Consider the following 18,603-nt stretch of genomic DNA (forward strand, 5'->3'; position numbering starts at 1 on the left):
AGTCTGAGAGAGGAGATGTAAAACTACACTGAGATGGTTTTTGGTTCTTAAAATCACAAATAAAACACTGGAGTAGAGGAAAATATGGTGAATATTTAAAAGCCCTCTCCTTAATGTTGTCCCAGGTGAGGAGCCTCAGTTAATGTTCACATCTTCGACATGATTGTTGGTGTCTGTCGGCTGATTTGAGTGTTTCTCATCCCTCTATCATTTCTAGATCAATGGTTCACATCCTGCGGGCGGGGCTCTTTTTGTTAAACCCTCTGATTCAACCCATAGGACCATCTTCTGAAATAGCACCTCGGTTGTCATGGTTACAATAATAAACACATGGGCCTACTGAGAGCAGCGTACCTACCTTCATTGCCAGCTGTGTCAGAGTCTGGGAGTGTCTTCATCCACTCCTTGTACCTGTTGGCCTGTAGTACCCTCAACAATTATCACTGATTAATTATTATTTAATTCATGATTAGTAATAATCAGAATTATTTGCAAAATAAAACAGTTATAATTAATTGCTTAATTAATTGCTTTTTACTAATGACATACTGAACATACACTGGTCAGTGGTTTTGTGATGTCCAGACTGAATATTCCCTGATTCACCCTGAGAACTAATTACTAATAGCAGATTATTGATCTTTAAATCTGTGCAAAAGAGAAGTAATAGAGAGGCCATTTTGAAATCAGCAGGGGATATTCGGACATATGAATAGGGTTTTCACTGATACTGAGACTTTAAGAACATTTTACAACAGCTGCTGAACTCTTACTGAAGTAGGATTTGAAAACAGTAGAAATGATAACTTAAAAAAAAAAAAGAAAAGCAAGTTAACTTTAGTTGCCATTTTAAGTTGGAACAACTTCATGAAGTAAACACAACTAAATTTGAAGTAAACTTAACAAGTGGATATAAAGTCAACACAACTGAAAACTAACAGTAATATTTACTGAGTTTTTTCAAGGCAGTTGGTTTCCTAGATTTTCTCTAAGTAAGATGAACTTGGCACATTTTACAGTGTAGTTTTACTCTGTGATGTTACTGCAGTTCAGATGTTCTTCAGTACTTCTTCCACCACTAGGCATTAGTACCTGCAGTTACTTACACCACATGTATTATTATTGTTACTAAGAGTAGTATTTGTATCAGCAGCAGCAGCAGCAGCAGCAGCAGTAGGTGCATTAAAATGACTGTGGTGTCCATTACACTCTGTGGGCGTGGTTTTCGTCCCTCAGCCGCGGAAACAGGCGGAATGATCTCAGACAGCTGACAGCAGCGGATCCCGGGGACCAGCACAGACCGCAGACCAGCAGAGAGCACCGACCAGCGGACTTCAGAAACCCACAGCACAGAGAGAGGAGATGGGGGACAGAGCGGGGACCAGGTAAGAGACTGATCCAGCTGTGCTGTCAGAGGATGGAGGGAGTGGACGGAGGTTCCGTTAACTCAGAAGGGAAGGAACCGTCCGAGTTCCTCTAAAAACAAACTGTTTAAACTTGTTGTTCATGTGAAGTAGCCTTAAACTACTGAGAGACCGTTTAATAATTATACATGCATTATTACATGTTAGAACTAAAGTGGTTCACATGATCTCTGTCGCTGTCCTCAGTTTACTGAGGAGCTGGAGAAATCTTTTAATAAAAGTAGACTGACAGTAACGTTGAACTGGGAGGAGCCAATAAAAAGACAGGTGTTTTATATCCAGCTGTTACAAACAAACTGTCTTAAACTGCTCATATTAGGTTTTGGAAAGTCTGGCGCAACTTCCTCATATGAGGAAACGGGACGTGTTGTTGGGGTGTTGGGCACCAGCAGGAAGGATGTTGCCTCTGAGAGCCTCTCAGTCAGAAACACTGTTACTTCTCATGATTATTACAGACACATATATAAACCATAAAACTCTGAAAGCCCTGCAGGTGATTGACAGCTCTCTCTTTGGAGACATGTCTCAGATTGTTTGGAGAGATGTTCCTCCAGATTTTGACGTGTTTTTAAAGCTGCAGCTGAGCTGAACATCCAGATGTGTCTGATAGCAGCAGTGAAGCAGTTAACTCAGAGACGGTATACATCCTGGTGTTTGTAGAGTTTCATCTGTTGCAGAGGAAGACAGAGGATAATTTCTGTGTCTTCTTTATAACTGATAAATCAATGTAAAAGTCTCCGATCTAAAACCACATGAGAACCAGACTGTGGTGGATGCAGGACTGTACTGGTTTTGGTGAAGGTGTCCTTCCGTACAGTTCCACCAGGTGTCGCCCAAGACGGAAATATTCACCTCACAGGATGCGGTCACAATCCCTCGGGTCCGCGCTTTGACAGTAACAGTCAGGTGACCGTATGAACAGTGGGACAGGTTTTATCTAATGCAGTTCACAGAGGCCGTGAAGGTCCCTTCTCTCAATCTAATTGATGAGGAATAAAACCTACAGTGTACTAAGATGTCTTCAGTCGTTATCTGAAGCAAAGCTCCAACCTCCAAAGCTGAAAACTGAAGCCAACACTGAAGAACCAAAAGCTGCAGTTCCTCTAATGACCACTAGAGTCTGGCTCCAACAGTGAGTCAGTCCCCATAGAATCCCATGTTAAAATGTCCAACTTTACAGCATAAATAAACATGTTTACAGCCTGGTACAAATCTGTTTACATTTGTTAAGACTTAAAATTATTTATAATTGAGGGCATGGCCTCTTTGAGTGACAGGTGGTCAGTGTATGCTTGCAACAAACTGGCATAAACCGAAGTCTTAGCTCCACACATGCCCCTCCTCTTTGACTATTCCTGGATTATCTTGGAGTCAGACACTGCCAAGATGGCGACGGTGGAGCAGCTCACTCTGAGCTTCAAAACCGTTGTTCAGAAACCTGTGGGTGACGTCACGGAGGCTACGTCCATCTTTATTTACAATCTATGGTTGTGTAGCACATGTGTTGACTTTGTGTGTGTTGCAGTCATTTTGTTTCAACAGGTTGAGCCATCAGAAGCATTACAGTACAGTACAGTTGCTTTTCAACAACTTTTGGTTTGGTCTGAGGTCATTGGTGTGAACAGTAGGTTAGAGTCTCTGAGGCTGTTGCAGCTTTTCCAAATCTCTGTAACATTTGTTGATTTGGTCTTCAGTTCATTTCAGTTGTCAGCAGTTAGCAGTTAGCTTTGTGAAACTGTAGAATGTAAGAGAGTGAACCGCATGTCAAGTCGTCTTAAGTTCAGCTTATCAGGGTTACATCTTGTCCTCAGCGCTGACCTCAGACGCTGCTGAGCTCACTGACAGCTTTTCTTATGATTAGATTTTGCGCCTTTAGAATAAGGGGTGGGCAGGATGGCGTTCACATGTCCTCTCTGTAGATAATCAGGATGTGCATTTTGTTCTTTGCCCCTGTTTTCTTTCCTCAGGATGTAAAAGGCAGCACATTCCTGCACAGGCACACGCTAATCGACTTAAAACTGCAGTGGTGTGCATAAAGTTGGTGAAGCTGACTTGGCCTGAATGGTCCTGACAACAGCTCTGCTAGTGGACCACTACATCTGCAATAATCGTGTTCTACAGTAATGTATATGATGAAGACACAGTTTTCATTGTGTCCTGTTGTAGTCATACACATGGACTCTATAGATTGGCTGATTATTCCCAACACTTGGTCACCCCATGATTCCTGACATACACATAACTGGCACACACTGGCCACATTTCCTGGAATACACTTCACCCACTTCCTGTTTAGATTGTACAGATGCTCTGCTCCTTTTTCTCTGCTTCGCCTTTGATCAACTTTTACTCTCAGTTGTTTCTGAATAATTAGCAGTGGTTCTCCCTCATGACTAAACCATACAGTTTGTAATTTATGGACTATTATCGTCTTCTTTCAACTGTCAGTAAATCAATGTGAAACACAACCCCAGCAGAAATTGTCCGGCCTGCTAATGTATTAGCGTGATGTTATTAGCAGGCCATTGTGCAACCCTGTGGATTCAGCAGACACTTTTATTTTGGAGGGTACAGGTTGTTACAGTGTTCTGTGTTCTGATTATTTTCAATGGGGGTAAATATGGTGTCATGTAAAGATCGGACACTCTCCTAATAAGGGGAAGTCGTCTTATTTTACATGCTGTATGTACTTGATGCACATTCATGAGCTTCCTCTTTTCACATAGACTTGACCTACTAATGATGTAATAACGTAGTAATGACTACTGAGTACTCATGTAATAACGTAGTAATGACTACTAAGTACTCAAGTAATAACGTAGTAAAGACTACTGAGTACTGATGTCAACTCAAGTCAACTTTATTTCTAGAGCACATTTAAACACAGCTTGAGCTGACCAATATGCTTTTACAAAGGACAGTTAAAATAAACAAAAGTTAAACTAATGTATAGAATGAGTAAATCACAAGGAAAGCATAGTAAATATAAACATATATATATATATATATATATATAATGTATACAGAAACATATAATCATATGATCATACTAACATAAACAACAAGGAGCAAATACACAAGTATCAACATGACAACGGTCTAAAAGGTTCGCAAGCCAAAAAGGCTGATGCATAAAAACGTGTCTTTAGCTTAGATTTAAAAATGGAGATAGAGGAAGCTCATCTGATTTCTAATGACAACTTCTTTCCATAATGTTGAACAAAGACTCCTTTAAGTGTCAGTCGTGATGGTGGGACAGACAGGAGAGATGAGCTTTCAGGTCTAAGAGATCCAGGAGCTGAGTGTCAATGAATAAGGTCTGTGATGTCAGTGAATTACAAGGATAACCCCCAGGTTTTCTTTTTTTTTTGCGTGAGACTTCACCTATGGTTTGAGGTGGTCCAGTTTACTGGGGAGGAGGCTTCTGGATTTAGAGGGACCAAATCCGAGTTACGAGTTATATGGTTGTTTGTATGGTTTAGTTCCAGAAATGCGATCAGGTTTTGATTGCAGAGTTTCATTGTGACATGGAAGGGATCTGCCTTATTTAGCTTGCGTGTGGTGTTTCGACACAATGAGCCAAATTGTGCAATAAGTGTCTGAGCAATCGCAAAATACAAGAACAACTATAGATAAGCTGAAAAGCTCCCTCGCGTTGGTTCTTTGTTCACTATATTTTTAAATGTAATGACTGATGTCTTCCTCAGAATTGTTCCATGCTGAGTTGGTGAGCTAGTTCATCACACACCACACTGTAGTTGTTCCTGTTCCACATAGAGACTGTAGAGAGGAAACATGGTCCAGGATCAGTTCTTAGACTCCAGTACAAATTTAGTTTACAATGAACTTCCTGTGTTACACTGAGCTGTCAGCCATCACTGCTGCTTTCCAGCTGCTCACTGTTTACAGAGACTGGCTCACTGCTGCAATGTGTGTGTGTGTGTGTGTGTGTGTGTGTGTGCGTATGAAAGACAGGAAATATGACTTGATTATAAAGTTCTGTTGGTGTGTATTTGGCTGTAATGAGCTCGCTCAGTTCCCACACACACACACTGTAAACACTGTTGAGTGTTGTCCGTCCTCACTCTGCCTCACCACAGTTTACATAGTTGACAACAAGAGCTGTCGATTAGTCAGTTAATCCTTTAGTGTGTAAAATGTCAGAAAATACAAACAACTTCTTGTTTCCTCCTCACGGCCCGTGGAGCCCAGGTACTCAGATACTAGTTTACTGGACCGACATGATCTCACATGACAAACAGCAGACCCTCACATCTGAGAAAAAATCTTCTGCATTCTGTTCGTGATCAATAACTCCGCTGATTAATTGACGATTAAAGTTGATGCAGGTTAATATGGTGTTTGTTTGTCTCCACCGACCGGTCGGCCTGGAGTTCACGCCCACGTCTGTCCTGACTCGTGATATATGTATCGGAGGCTGTGGAGGAAATGTCATGAAAGGAAAGAGTGTTTTTTGTTTTTACAGAACTTGATGATGTCACAGTGAAGCTGACCTTTTGGATATAAAATGTCAACACTTCATTTTATCAGTTGAGATTCATTTCTGTTAAACTGTGTCATAATCAGTGTTGTAGTCCTCGAGTCCAGGACCCAGACTCGATTTTCAGGACTGGATCTCGAGCATTGACTGCGTTCAGACTTGGAAATTGGAGACGAGGACTCAGGCTTTTTTTGTTGATAGTGTATTTGTTTGGCCGCTGTAAAGGGGACTCGACTCAGACTCGCCTCGGCCTCTTCGGTGACTCGAGACTTGATTCAGACCTCGAGCACCGCGGACTCAAGACTTGATTTTGAGGTTTTGTGACTCGTCTCCAACACTGGTCTTTATTAGTGAATGAATTTTTGAGTTATGGCCAAAAAAACGTGTTTGTGAGGTCACGGTGACCTTTCACCTTTCACCTTTGCCCACCAAATTCCAATCTGTTTGTAACTAATGTGAAGAAACTCCCTCCGTGGCCGCGACCGTCGCTGACATACAGGAATAAAAAGATGACATTTAGTTTCTGTCATGTGAAGATACACAGTTCACAGACACACACGCTGTCCTCTGCTCTCTCTACAGAGTGTTTAAGAAGTCCAGCTCCAACACTAAGGTAAGAATGAAAGAAAGTTTCTGTCAGTGTCGCCTGTTGATCTTCTTCACTGCTACAGTTTCTGTCTCCTTCTTGTTCCAGCTCACAGTTTATCTGGGGAAAAGAGACTTTGTTGATCACTTAGACCATGTAGATCCAGTAGGTGAGTACACACACACGCACACACACACACGCATGCACACACACACACACACACACACACACACACACACACACACACACAGGTCTTGTGTCCTCCTCTCCACAACAAACACATCAGGGGATTAAAACCAGTAAAATAGTGAATAAAACAGTTTCACTTTAAAAATCTGAGTTTCTAACATTTCCTCAGCTTGTTTCTCTGATAACTTCAGATCCAGACGTCCGACGACTAAAATCCTTCGTCTGGTTCAAATATAGAGCTGAAAACCACCAAGGTGTCAAAAGTGTATGTGGCTTAAAACTAGATAAAAGTCAATGTTGAGCTTCTGTCAGAAAAACACACTGACACATGATCACAGAGGATATGATGTCACTGAGAGGCGACCAATGACACGGAGCGTTACCGTGATTAATATCACAGATTTCTCTGGTTTGAGAATTGATGGAAACATTTGTGATAATGTAAGAACACAACTGAACAACATATAGAACATAGGTCCAGTTGTTTCTAGATGTTTTAATGTGGAAAAAAAAACTGAAGCATGACGACACAAACCTGGCTCCCAGCACCATGTACACACACACACACACACACATACATACGTGTCAGTGTTGTGTTTGTGAAAGTGTTGGTGAAGTTTTTAAAGTGAAACTGTTTTATTCACTGTTTTACTGGTTTTAATCCCCCGGTGTGTTTGTTGTGGAGAGGAGGAAACATCTGTGGAGAATTCAGCAGCTGGTAAAAAACCAGGAGAAGCTGACAGCGATGGTGGTGAAGACAACAACTCCCATGATCCCATGCTACTTTATGACGCTGTCTTTTGTTATTGTTACGATAGAGAGACTCTTAAAGGCAGAAGTTCCAGACTGCGTTAAATCCTTTCAGCAAACTCCTGTTGTAATATCGTCTAATCTCATCATATGTAGACACACAGACATGTACAGACCACACTGCACTCAAGACTTCATCTGCATGTATTCAACACCTTGTGTGTGTGTGTGTGTGTGTGTGTGTGTGTGTGTGTGTGTGTGTCTAGATGGAGTACTCCTTGTAGACCGAGAGTACCTGAAGGAACGTAAAGGTAAAAGACCGGCAGACAGACTCAAAGCAGCAGGCTGAGTGATTCACTGACCATACCTTTACTCAGTGTCTTCATCCTCGTCCTCAGTGTTTGTGACTCTGACCTGTGCGTTTTGTTACGGTCGGGAGGACCTGGACGTCTTGGGCCTGTCCTTCAGGAAGGATCTGTACGTCAGCTCCGTGCAGGTCTTCCCTCCTCTGCAGGAGGAGCCGAGGCCTCTGAGCCGCCTGCAGGAGAGGCTGCTGAAGAAGCTGGGTCAGAACGCTCACCCCTTCAGCTTCACTGTAAGACCACCTGACATCTACACCCACCCCCCGGCTTCACCCTGACAAGCACCATGACTTTCACCTCACACGACTCTGTAAACTAATGTTACAGCTCATTTGTGTTCTGCAGAGAAATATAACTGTCTCGGTTTGAGTTTACACTGATGGAGAAAGGTGGAAGGAACATTTTACAGTTGCTACCTCCACGTTATTTAGCTTTTAGCTCTGTCCTTCTACCATTATCTGATGTCCACATTCACACTAATGTCCAATAATGTTTGAGATTAAATTTCTTCACTATATCCTCAGATATCCAGAGCCCCGTAATGTTTAATACTGCTGCTTTGATTATGAAGCGCTTGATGGTTCAGGGCGTCTGCTTAAACTGTTAGTAAAAGTTAAAAGCACAGAACAGTTAGTGTCGATGCTGTAAGAACAGGTGAGTGTATAACACTAAACACTCTGTGAAGTGAAGTGGATAAGAGCAGACGTGCTCTCTTTCTCATGCACTTACACTGGCTGCAGGAAGTTTTCAGACCCTTTCACTTTTTTGCACTTTGTGTTATAAATGGAGGAAACCATAACATCCGTTTTTAAAAAAAAACGTTCATATATAAAAGTCTTCAGACTCTTCACCGTGGCTCCAAACTGTGACCTGCTGCTTCCTGTTTGCTTTAATTATCGCTGAGAGGAGTCCAGAACTTGAGTCAACCTGTTGCAAATTAGCTTCACCTGCAGGTCTGGACAGAGACCAGAGTCCAGTGAACTCTCTGTAGACCTCTGTGATAAACTGCGGTGAGACACAGATCAGGACAAGAAGCTCTGAGTGTTCTTCACAAGAACTGTGAAGAGGAACAAGTCTGGGACCAGGACTCTTCTAGACCTGGTGTCCAGACAAACTGAGGAACCAGGTGAGAAGGACCTGGGTCAGGGCGGAGCTTCAGAAGTCCTTTGCAGAGATGGAGAAGCTGCTGGAAGGACGAGCGTCTCAGCAGCTCTCCATCAATCAGGTCTTTATGGTGGAGAGACGAGACAGAGACACTGTGAGGACATGAGACACTGTGAGGACATGAGACAGTCTGCTGGAGTTCTCAGCAGCAGGGACAGGGAGACTGGTCAGAGGAAAACCTGATCCAGAGTCCAGGAGACCTGGTTCACCTTTCAGCTCCACAGTGACCTGAAGCAAACACCAACACTGCAGAGTCTTCAGGACCGGGTCTCTGACTGTCCCTGAGTGTCCCAGACAAAGTCCACACCTAAACCTCATAGACCATCTGTGGAGAGACCTGAAGAGGACAGTTCACAGACACTTCCTGTCCGGTCTGAGTCTGAGAGGATCTGACAGGAAGAATCCAGGTCCTACAAAGAACTGGACTAAGGGACTGAAGACTTTTGTAAATGATTTTAGTTTTTGAGTTTAAATAAATTAGTAAAATGTCTAAAACATGTTTAATTTTGTCATTATGGATTGAGAGCAGATTGATGGGACAAATGGCAGTTTTATAGATTTACAATTAGATCTTCACCACAGTAAGGTGAAGGGGTCTGAATACTTTCTGAAGCCTCTGTACCGTCTCTTACCCAGACTTCATTCTGCTCAGTGAAGTGGAGAAGAGGAGGTTTGTGCAGGGATCTCCAGGAGACATGTAGATTTCACTTCATGTGTCTGGATGTGTTAGATTCCTCAGAACCTGCCCTGCTCAGTGACCCTCCAGCCCGGCCCAGAGGACACTGGGAAAGCGTGTGGCGTGGACTTCGAGCTCCGAGTCTTCTGTGCAAAGACTGCGAATGAAAAGATCCACCACAGGTCAGAGAGTACCACCAAACTGATTCCATTAGAGAAAGTGCTTGTACTGTGCTTCACATGACACGTGCCGTGTGCGCAGGAACTCTGTTTGCCTGGCGATCCGGAAGGTTCAGTTCGCTCCAGAGAAACCGGGCCCTCAGCCGATGGTGGAGACCAGCCGCAGCTTCCTGATGTCGGACAGATCTTTGCACTTAGAGGCCTCACTGGATAAGGAGGTAACACACACACACACACACACGCTCTGATGTGCTGTTTGATTAGAAGGACACACACACTGATGAGTCTCTGTCTGTCTCCAGCTGTACTACCACGGTGAGCCCATCAGTGTCAACGTCCACGTCACCAACAACTCCACCAAGACTGTGAAGAAAATCAAGATCTCAGGTGAGTACACCTGTCCACAAGATGAAGTCGTGAGAGGTTCTAAATGCTGGTTTTGACACTTGATTGGTTCAGTTAATTACAGAAACACTACCTCCAATCAGTAATGAGAGAACCTTTGCACCTCATGACCCCTGAAATAATGCTGAAAAAACATTCTGCAGCCTGCTGGGGTCAGTGAAAAGCACACGGCAGAATAGTTTCCATCTTTGTGGCTTTTAAAGGTCCCTGTTGTGTACAGGTAGATGTCCGTGTCTTTTTTGATTATAAAAATTTTATGTTAAAGGTGCTATATGTTATATGTTGTATGTGGCTAACATTAGCATTAGCAGCTGTTTACTTACCAGTCTAGAAGAAATGTTTTGAGTTCAGCATCAGACTTTATTCCTTTACTCACCAACAGATGCATCCAGAGGTGGAAACAAACACCAATGTTAACTCTTTTCTGTATCACAAATTTTCACGTATTGGTAAATTGGTAACTAAACAGCTGTTAATGCTAACATGTAGCAATAGCAAAATTTACAAATAGCTCCTTTAATACTGGGTATCGAGTATCGAAGCGCTCAGTCCACAGAGAAATATACACAGCCTGTATTCAGAAACTGAGCCTTAAAACCAGCCGTCAGGACTTCTGTAACTTTGTGATGTCACAACAAAGCAGTCACCGCTCTCAGCCATGCCCAAGGCCCCACCCACCTGGACCCATCATCTAACCTTGCAGGTTTTTTGGAGTTGGGGTTGTTATGTGGTGCTACAGCTAAATCAAGTGTTGCATCTTACACCTGCTGTTATCTGTAAGATCTTCCCATGATGCATTGTGGCAGACAGAGTGGGACGACTGAACTAACTCTCCTCCTCCTCTCAGTTCGTCAGTATGCTGACATCTGTCTGTTCTCCACGGCTCAGTACAAGTGTTCAGTGGCTCAGGTTGAAGCAGAGTGAGTATCTCCCTCTCTCTGTCTGTACACGTTACATCACTGTGTCTGTTCCCCTGAAAAAGAACGACATGGACAACAGTAACAGATCCCTCTCTCCTCCCTTCTTGCCTCTCTGTCTCCTGGACCTGCACACCCGTCAGTGACCAGGTGTCACCCAGCTCCACCTCTTGCCAGGTCTACACCCTGACCCCCGTGCTGGGTACCAACAGGGAGAAGAGAGGCCTGGCTCTGGATGGAAAACTGAAGCATGAAGACACCAACCTGGCTTCCAGCACCATGTACACACACACACACACACACACACACACACACACGCACACACACACACACTCATGCATGTGAACAGTCTGCTGATTCTTGTGTTGTGTTCTGTGTGTTACAGAGTGAAAGAGGGGGCCAACAAGGAGACGATGGGGATCGTGGTTTCTTACAGAGTTAAAGTCAAACTGGTGGTGTCTCTTGGAGGGTAGGTCTACACTCATACCTCGTTTCCACCAAAAAAAAAAAACCGATGCCCTGAATTCATGACATCATGGTTTCCAGTCTGATGCCTCAGGTGATGTCACTTGAGTCAGCGTTGGTGTTTGAAAAGTTAAAGTGAGCTGAACAGACCTGAGGCCAGAGGCTGCAGGTCACATGTTGCCACCCGCACAACACACCTGACATTTAACACCAAGTTGCATTGTGGGTAATGTAGGCACCAGGTTTTCACAAGGAAGAAGAATACATGGAATCAAAGGGACAGTGTCTCTGCTGCACAACGTCATTAAAGACTGTCCATCATGAGTCAGAGTGTTACATCAGTGCAGAGCTCTTTCATTTAATTAATCATTTAATTAATAATTTATTTAAGTCTTGATCACTGACTATTTAAATTTTAATAAAGGTAACAAACTTTGTGTGTGTGTGTGTGTGTGTGTGTGTGTGTGTGTAGGGATGTAGCAGTGGAACTCCCTTTTGTCCTTATGCATCCTAAACCGACAGACCAGCCCTGCTCCAAGCCCCAGTCAGGTAGGACACACACACACACACACACACACACACACACACACACACACACACACTTGGCTCAGTTGGCTCTCTTTCTCTATCTCATAACAGTTAACAGTTAATGTAATAACTTCGTGTCTCTTGTTCCCTCAGAGGCTGATGCTCCTGCAGATGTAAACCTTATAGAGTTTGGCACGAAGTAAGTGTATGTGTGTTTGTGTGTGTTTGCGTGTGTGTGTGTTACTCTTTGTGTAGCTGCATAATTTACTGACATAGCAGAGAAACGTCCCACATTTACATCTGCTATCTGCTATTACTTGTTGTTCAGTCATGTCCAGGTGTCTGAGGAGGGTTTTTTTTATTACAGATTTGACATGTTCTCTTGTGTGCTTGTGTGTGTGTTGCAGTGTGTGTGTGTGTGTGTGACAGTTTGTCAGTAATCTGTCTCTCTTCAGTTCTTCCTCTCAGGGTGATGACTTTGTGTTTGAAGACTTTGCTCGGCTGAGGTTGACCGGGACGAAGGATCACCTGGGTGCGGAGGATCCCTTCTGTTAGCTGGCCTCTGGTCTGAGGTCAGGACCCTGAACCCCGGAGGGCATTAAGAAGATGGAGATGATTTAACTGAACCATTTGAAGCTCTTGTTTGTTTGTGTGTTTGTGCAGGAGTGTAGGAGTCATTGTTCAGGTAAATGATGAGAGCTGTTTTCTTCAGGTATCAGTGACACTGATCAATAACAGAGGAAGTTGATTTATCTTTAACCTCTTCAGGATGAAATAATCTGATGCATCTTCACTTCGCAGAACAAAGTTTAATGAAACCAGCAATCATCGTATTGTTTTTACTTTCTTTTTACTAACAGATATTCTCTGCTTGTCTTACCTTGTATGTAATACATCAATAGGATGAATATGCTGTATATGTACATTGTGATTTTAATGTTGAAGGGGCAGTAGTTGTTTGCTCTTCAGCCTTCAGCTTGTGTTTAATGCAACTGTATAAAATACACAACTGTTGTTTTTCCTGCTCCAACTATCTTTTAGACACTTTCATACAAAGTGTAAAGTAGTCTGTCTCTCCTGGACACACATAGAAAACACCACATACACACACATTGTCACTATAATACATCCTCAATCTGAGCATGCTGTAAACACAGTTTGTTCTCAGAGGCTCATGGGAAATGAAGTATAGACGTACAGTGTCTTACAGACTAAAGTGTCAGCATGATGTTCAGATAGAACTGTGAGCAGAGGTTCGTCTAAATAATAAATCCTTTGAAAACAGTGTTGGTCAGTTGGCTTTTAGCAGGTGCTGCTGATATTTGAGCCAGTGAGTGTATAAGCATCTTTGATAAGGATCCAGAAAATGTCACAGTGATGCACTAACATCTGCTGATAATAAAATCGACCTCCTGCTTTATCATCTGGCCTCTAATCCCTAAAACCATTGGATGATGTTCCCCCAAGGATGAACTGTAATAACTTTTCATCCTGTGTGGAAACTCAGATCTGTCCAACACTTTATTTAATAACCAGTTACCCTGAAAAACGGAAGATGTTCGCCCATGTTTAGAGTCATCTGTTCAATCATGTTGCAACGTAACTACACCCGTTATGCTTCATTATATTCTTCACTGTGATCTCACTGTAGTGTGGAACTAAACTGTTAGCATGGAGCTGATTCTGTCTGTCATATTTTAATATGCGAGTCAACCACATGGACGATCAACCACAGCGTCTGGTTTGTCCTGGTCCACACATATTGAGCCTGAGCTACGGCATCAAAGACTGTAAATCCTACACTGAGTCTCTCCTGTGTGACAATCGGTTCATAAGTGTCGAATCTGCCTGATTTTTTTTCGCACATTGTTTTATGAGAAATATGAGATTTGTATAATAAATGCAAATGTAAGATATCACATCTATTACCATTATAATCAAACATTTATAGGAAACATCTCACTTCAAATATAAGAAGAAACAATGTTACATGATCTTTATGTTGTTTACTCAATAAAAGGTAAAAACTGTTGTAACTAGAAAAAAAAAAAAGTCTTTATTTTGCTGTTTAACAAAAAAAAGTTGTCGTACAGAGCTTTATGTATTCTGTGAAAAATATTTCCAGCTGTCAAACAGAAGCTGACCGGTGCAGGTGTGAGAGCAGGACATGTCTGAAGAGTTAATGACGCTGGACTGGACCTGGAGGTGAAGCGTCTCCAGAGTCTCACTGATGGAGGACTGTCATGTGTCGAGGTCCTGGATCAGAGTCACTTCACTGTGTTTCTGTATTAACATTTCATATTGGTCCAAAAGACTGTACAACATATGACAGCCAGGTCATCATCATCATTGTTTACTTATTACTGTCGGTTAGTCTCTTCTAACAGTCTCACATGCTCCGTACATGAGGCTCCATCAGCGGCTAAAATGCTTCAACACCTGTACAATGAATCTGTTGAAGTGTGAGACTGAAGGACAAACCTGAACACTGCTCTTTCTGTTGGTCTTCAGAGGTCTTGGTAGTTGTGCATGAAGAAGAAAAAATTGACCATGAGCAACAAAATATACTCAACATACACTCCTTAGAAAATCAGACATCTTGTATATAACATGTTTTTTTGTGTGTTTCCTGTGAAACTCAGTATTTATCACTACAATAAAAAAAGGATTATTAAAAAACATGTAATGCTGGTGGTAGAAGTGGAGGATGTGGCTCATCAGCCTCATCAAGTGTTGCCCATTGATCATGAATCCACCAGTCAGCCGCCCTCTCTCCTCTCATGTCTGCTGCTGCTGCTGCTGCTGCTGCTGCTGCTGTTGCTGCTGCTGCTGCTGCTGCTGCTGCTCCAGCATGACTTCACAGGTCCGTCCCAGTTCTCCCAGTTTGACCTTGGCGTACTCTGCCCTGTTCAGAGCCATCTGACAGTCCTTCCTGGCTGAGTACGTGGAGCCTTCGTGAGGCTGACCAGTAGCTACCTGGAGAGAGGAAAGAGGACGATAACCTTTAATCTGCTGCTCACAGTTTGATGCACTCTGACTGATTACATAGTATTTACAGCATTAATACTTAACTGGTTGTATTTGTGAAGCCTGTGTATGTATGGGGATCAGATTTGTTTTCAAAAATACTGAGCAATATGTTTTAGTTGTTAAACAGAAAAGCAATAAAAGATTAAAGCTAAAGAATTAACTTCAAATCTAAATCTACAAGTTATTTATAAAAGAGTACACACACACACACACACACACACACACACACGCACACACGCACACACGCACACGCGCGCACACGCACACACACACAGCGTTAGTGAGCGAGATGATCCATCCACCTGACAGGTGTGTCATATCCAGATGTTGATTACACAGCATGATTGTTGCACAGGTGTGCTTTTGGCTGGTCAGAATAAAAGGAACTTTAATATGTGGAGTTATATTTTGAAAAAAGACATTAATTAGACACTGAACTGTGTGACAGAAGTGCATTTTGGGGGGGGGGGGGGGGGTGTCAGTATCTGGTGTGACCACCATTTGCCTCATGCAGTGCGACACATCTGCTTGGCACAGAGACACAGTGTGGCTGTGTGTAGTTGCTGGATATTGGCAGGAAGTGGATCCAGTATAATTCAGATCATCTCAAACATGCACAATGGATGACATATGGTGGGTAAGAAGCTAGCTCCATGAACTGCTACACTCTCAGAAATGACTTTGGAGGCGTCTTATAGTGAATAAATGACTGATCATTTTATGGTCCACAGCTCTGGTGGACATTCAGCATGTTGACTGCACACTACCTCAAAATGTGGAGCACCTGTGGAACTGATAAAACTACACATTTTAAACAAAGATTGATGGACACTGTACAAAGGAGATGTGTCAAACTGCATGAGGTAAATGCTGGTTGCACCAGATGTTTTCTGAACCGCGACCCTCCCCCCCAAAAAATGCACATCTATAGCCCGAGTCATGTTTTTTTAAATAAAATGCACATTTTAGAGTGGCTTTTTATTGTGATCAGGCCAGATCACACCTGTAATTAACACTGGATATGCCACACCTGTCATGTGGAGGGATGATCTTACTCATTTAGATCTTTTATTTCAACTCAAAAAAAAGCTTTCACACTAATATCTATGGATATATCCAGACACATACTAAGATGTAGTATTCTACAACACTGTTACCATGAGGCACCACAGCTCTGTTGTAGCAGTGGTCTCTAATAGTCTCATTGTGGCTCTGACCTGGGTGAGGTAGCGGATCTGGCCGCTCAGTTCACTCTCCACCCGGTTGACGGAGCTCTGGAACTGGACCAGCTGTCTGTCCAGGAAGCTGGCGTTGTGTTTGTCTTTGGAGAGCTCCAGGACAATGTTACCTGTGAGGGTGAGCGCACGACAACATGTCAGTTCACGACCAGACACCGTGACAAACAATGATTTGATAATATAATTTACTCCTACAGCTGATCAGCAACACCTTTATATTCCTCTACACTAGCAACGGCCAAAGCCACAGGCATAATGTTTTCAGGTTGTCCCTCGCATGATGGAACTTCTTTAAATTTTGCACAAAAATTCACTAGGACTCAAGGATGAACTAATTAGATTGGTGGTGGTCAGAGGTCGAAGGTCAGGGTCACTGTGACCTCACGAAACACATTTTTGGCAATAACTCAAATTCATTCACAAATTGACAATTTAACTCAAATGTCTTCAAGGATAAAAAAAAAGTGATGACATTTTATATCTAAAAAGGTCAATGGTCAACTTCACTGTGACATCATAATTGGCTAATTTGCAGAAGAAAAAACAATGAGGATGTGTCTATCTTAAAGGGACAAATATATGACATGAACCAATGCCACACACCTCAGCTTTTATAGCCTAGACTAGTTTGCTATGCTCCTGAGGACGGCCTTTAAAAGATACAGACGTCAGCAAGGAAACACACACAGAGCAGCTTCCATTACACATTAGATGTGTAACACAGGAGGCTTTATCTTTCAGACACAGGTGTCTGTAGCAGGATGTTTGTAGCTGCTGTGTTCAGTCATGACATGAGAGCGAGTACTGTCACAGCAGTGAGTTGGGACACTATATTCAACCTGACCTTGCCTTACAATACGACCCAGGGGACCCAGTGAGCACATTGAATGGCCATCATAGATGGTGAAGGCCTGACATATGCGAGGGGAAAGCCATCGCCACTGTCTGTACCTCCACATTTTCCTCAGGCAACAGCTTGATGTGCTGGTTGGTGAACCTGTCAAGCGAACCAGTGAGGAAAGCCATGTTGCAGTGGTCAGACATTCTGTTCCTCTTGGACAGAAGTGACAGCCGATGGCCATGCCACAAGGATGTCAAGGGAAGGAAGCGGGCCCTGACTGCATCCTTGATGGTGGGGACGCCCTTATCCCACTCCAAGCCATTCACGGTGCAGTACAGCCCATATGCAACCACCAGCGGCTTCACTGACAGACGCTAAGACACCTGTCCACCCTGGGGGCAACTGTCCCCAGGGTGGCTGAGTGAAAAACAGAGATGAGCCATATGTGCGCTGGGGCTTTAAGGGGACCCTGTGTGCAGTCATTCCCCCTGATTGAACAGTGAGTGCAAAGATCTGTCTCAGGGAGCAGAGGCAGAGCATCTAGTGGGTTAACCAATATTAAGCCCTTCAGAGGGCGAAACACATACAGCTGCACAATCAAGACAAAAAGAAGGGGACAGCTTTCATTGTCAAGTACTTGTCTCAATGTGAACTCATTCATTTCTACTACTTCATTGTCTACACTGGACTGCTTACAGGGATTAGTTAGCTCAGTGCTCTACAATAACGGCTCTGATAATAAAACATCTATGTAAGACATTTACCTTTGTCTTTACATTACTTTGATGGCTTGTTTCTTACCAGCTTTTACAAACAAAACCGATACAGATTTATCTGCTCTAATTTGGTCCCCTGTTAATATAAAAATATTCGCTACAAGAATATTTAGATATAAGAAACATTTTCTTCAGTAATTCAAACAGAAAGATTTCAGTTGGACATGAGAGGTTCGACACTGCTCATTGTGTCTGCTCCTTGTACTACAGCAGGACTGTGTGTGGTAGCAGCTACTAACTATTAACTACAGCAGTGCGTGTATAAAAACATTCAGAATTATACAATGATACAGTTTTTTAGTTATTTAAAAGGGGTACAGTCTGTCCTCACCGGCACACTGCAGGACCATCGCTATCTCCTTCTCCACATCCTCCAGAGCTCTGAGCCGCTCGTTAGCCATCACCAGGCGGGACACAGCTCCTTTCAGCGGGTTAACAATGACACGTCGTAGCGTACAGTAACGCTCCGTGAGGTCCAGTCAGTACACAGAGTAAACCATAAACTTGTTCGGCTCAGTTCAGCTTCACAGGACTGAAGCATGGAAGTGCAAACTGCTCAGTCCGCACAACAA

The 18,603-nt window shown here is 43.0% G+C and overlaps 2 protein-coding genes across 2 annotated transcripts; one reads left to right on the forward strand and one right to left on the reverse strand.

Moving 5' to 3' along the window:
- The first annotated feature begins 1,234 nt into the window (after nucleotides 1-1,234).
- arrb2b (arrestin, beta 2b) lies at nucleotides 1,235-13,430 on the forward strand. Its single transcript, XM_056368756.1, has 14 exons — nucleotides 1,235-1,385; nucleotides 6,508-6,538; nucleotides 6,620-6,680; nucleotides 7,717-7,761; nucleotides 7,849-8,045; nucleotides 9,707-9,834; nucleotides 9,914-10,049; nucleotides 10,134-10,218; nucleotides 11,084-11,156; nucleotides 11,297-11,434; nucleotides 11,539-11,622; nucleotides 12,091-12,167; nucleotides 12,300-12,345; nucleotides 12,602-13,430. Exons 1-14 carry the CDS (start codon nucleotides 1,363-1,365, stop codon nucleotides 12,699-12,701), a joined length of 1,224 nt encoding a protein of 407 aa, XP_056224731.1. The 5' UTR covers nucleotides 1,235-1,362; the 3' UTR covers nucleotides 12,702-13,430.
- A 138-nt stretch (nucleotides 13,431-13,568) lies between these two features.
- Nucleotides 13,569-18,602, reverse strand: med11 (mediator complex subunit 11). Its single transcript, XM_056368757.1, has 3 exons — nucleotides 18,363-18,602; nucleotides 16,394-16,524; nucleotides 13,569-15,122 (listed from the first exon to the last, which is right to left on the reverse strand). The coding sequence occupies exons 1-3, from the start codon at nucleotides 18,430-18,432 to the stop codon at nucleotides 14,925-14,927; spliced, it is 399 nt and encodes a 132-aa protein (XP_056224732.1). The 5' UTR covers nucleotides 18,433-18,602; the 3' UTR covers nucleotides 13,569-14,924.
- Between the last annotated feature and the right edge of the window lies 1 nt (nucleotide 18,603).

Source organism: Seriola aureovittata, chromosome 23 (genome assembly GCF_021018895.1).
Source record: "Seriola aureovittata isolate HTS-2021-v1 ecotype China chromosome 23, ASM2101889v1, whole genome shotgun sequence".
NCBI lineage: Eukaryota > Metazoa > Chordata > Actinopteri > Carangiformes > Carangidae > Seriola > Seriola aureovittata.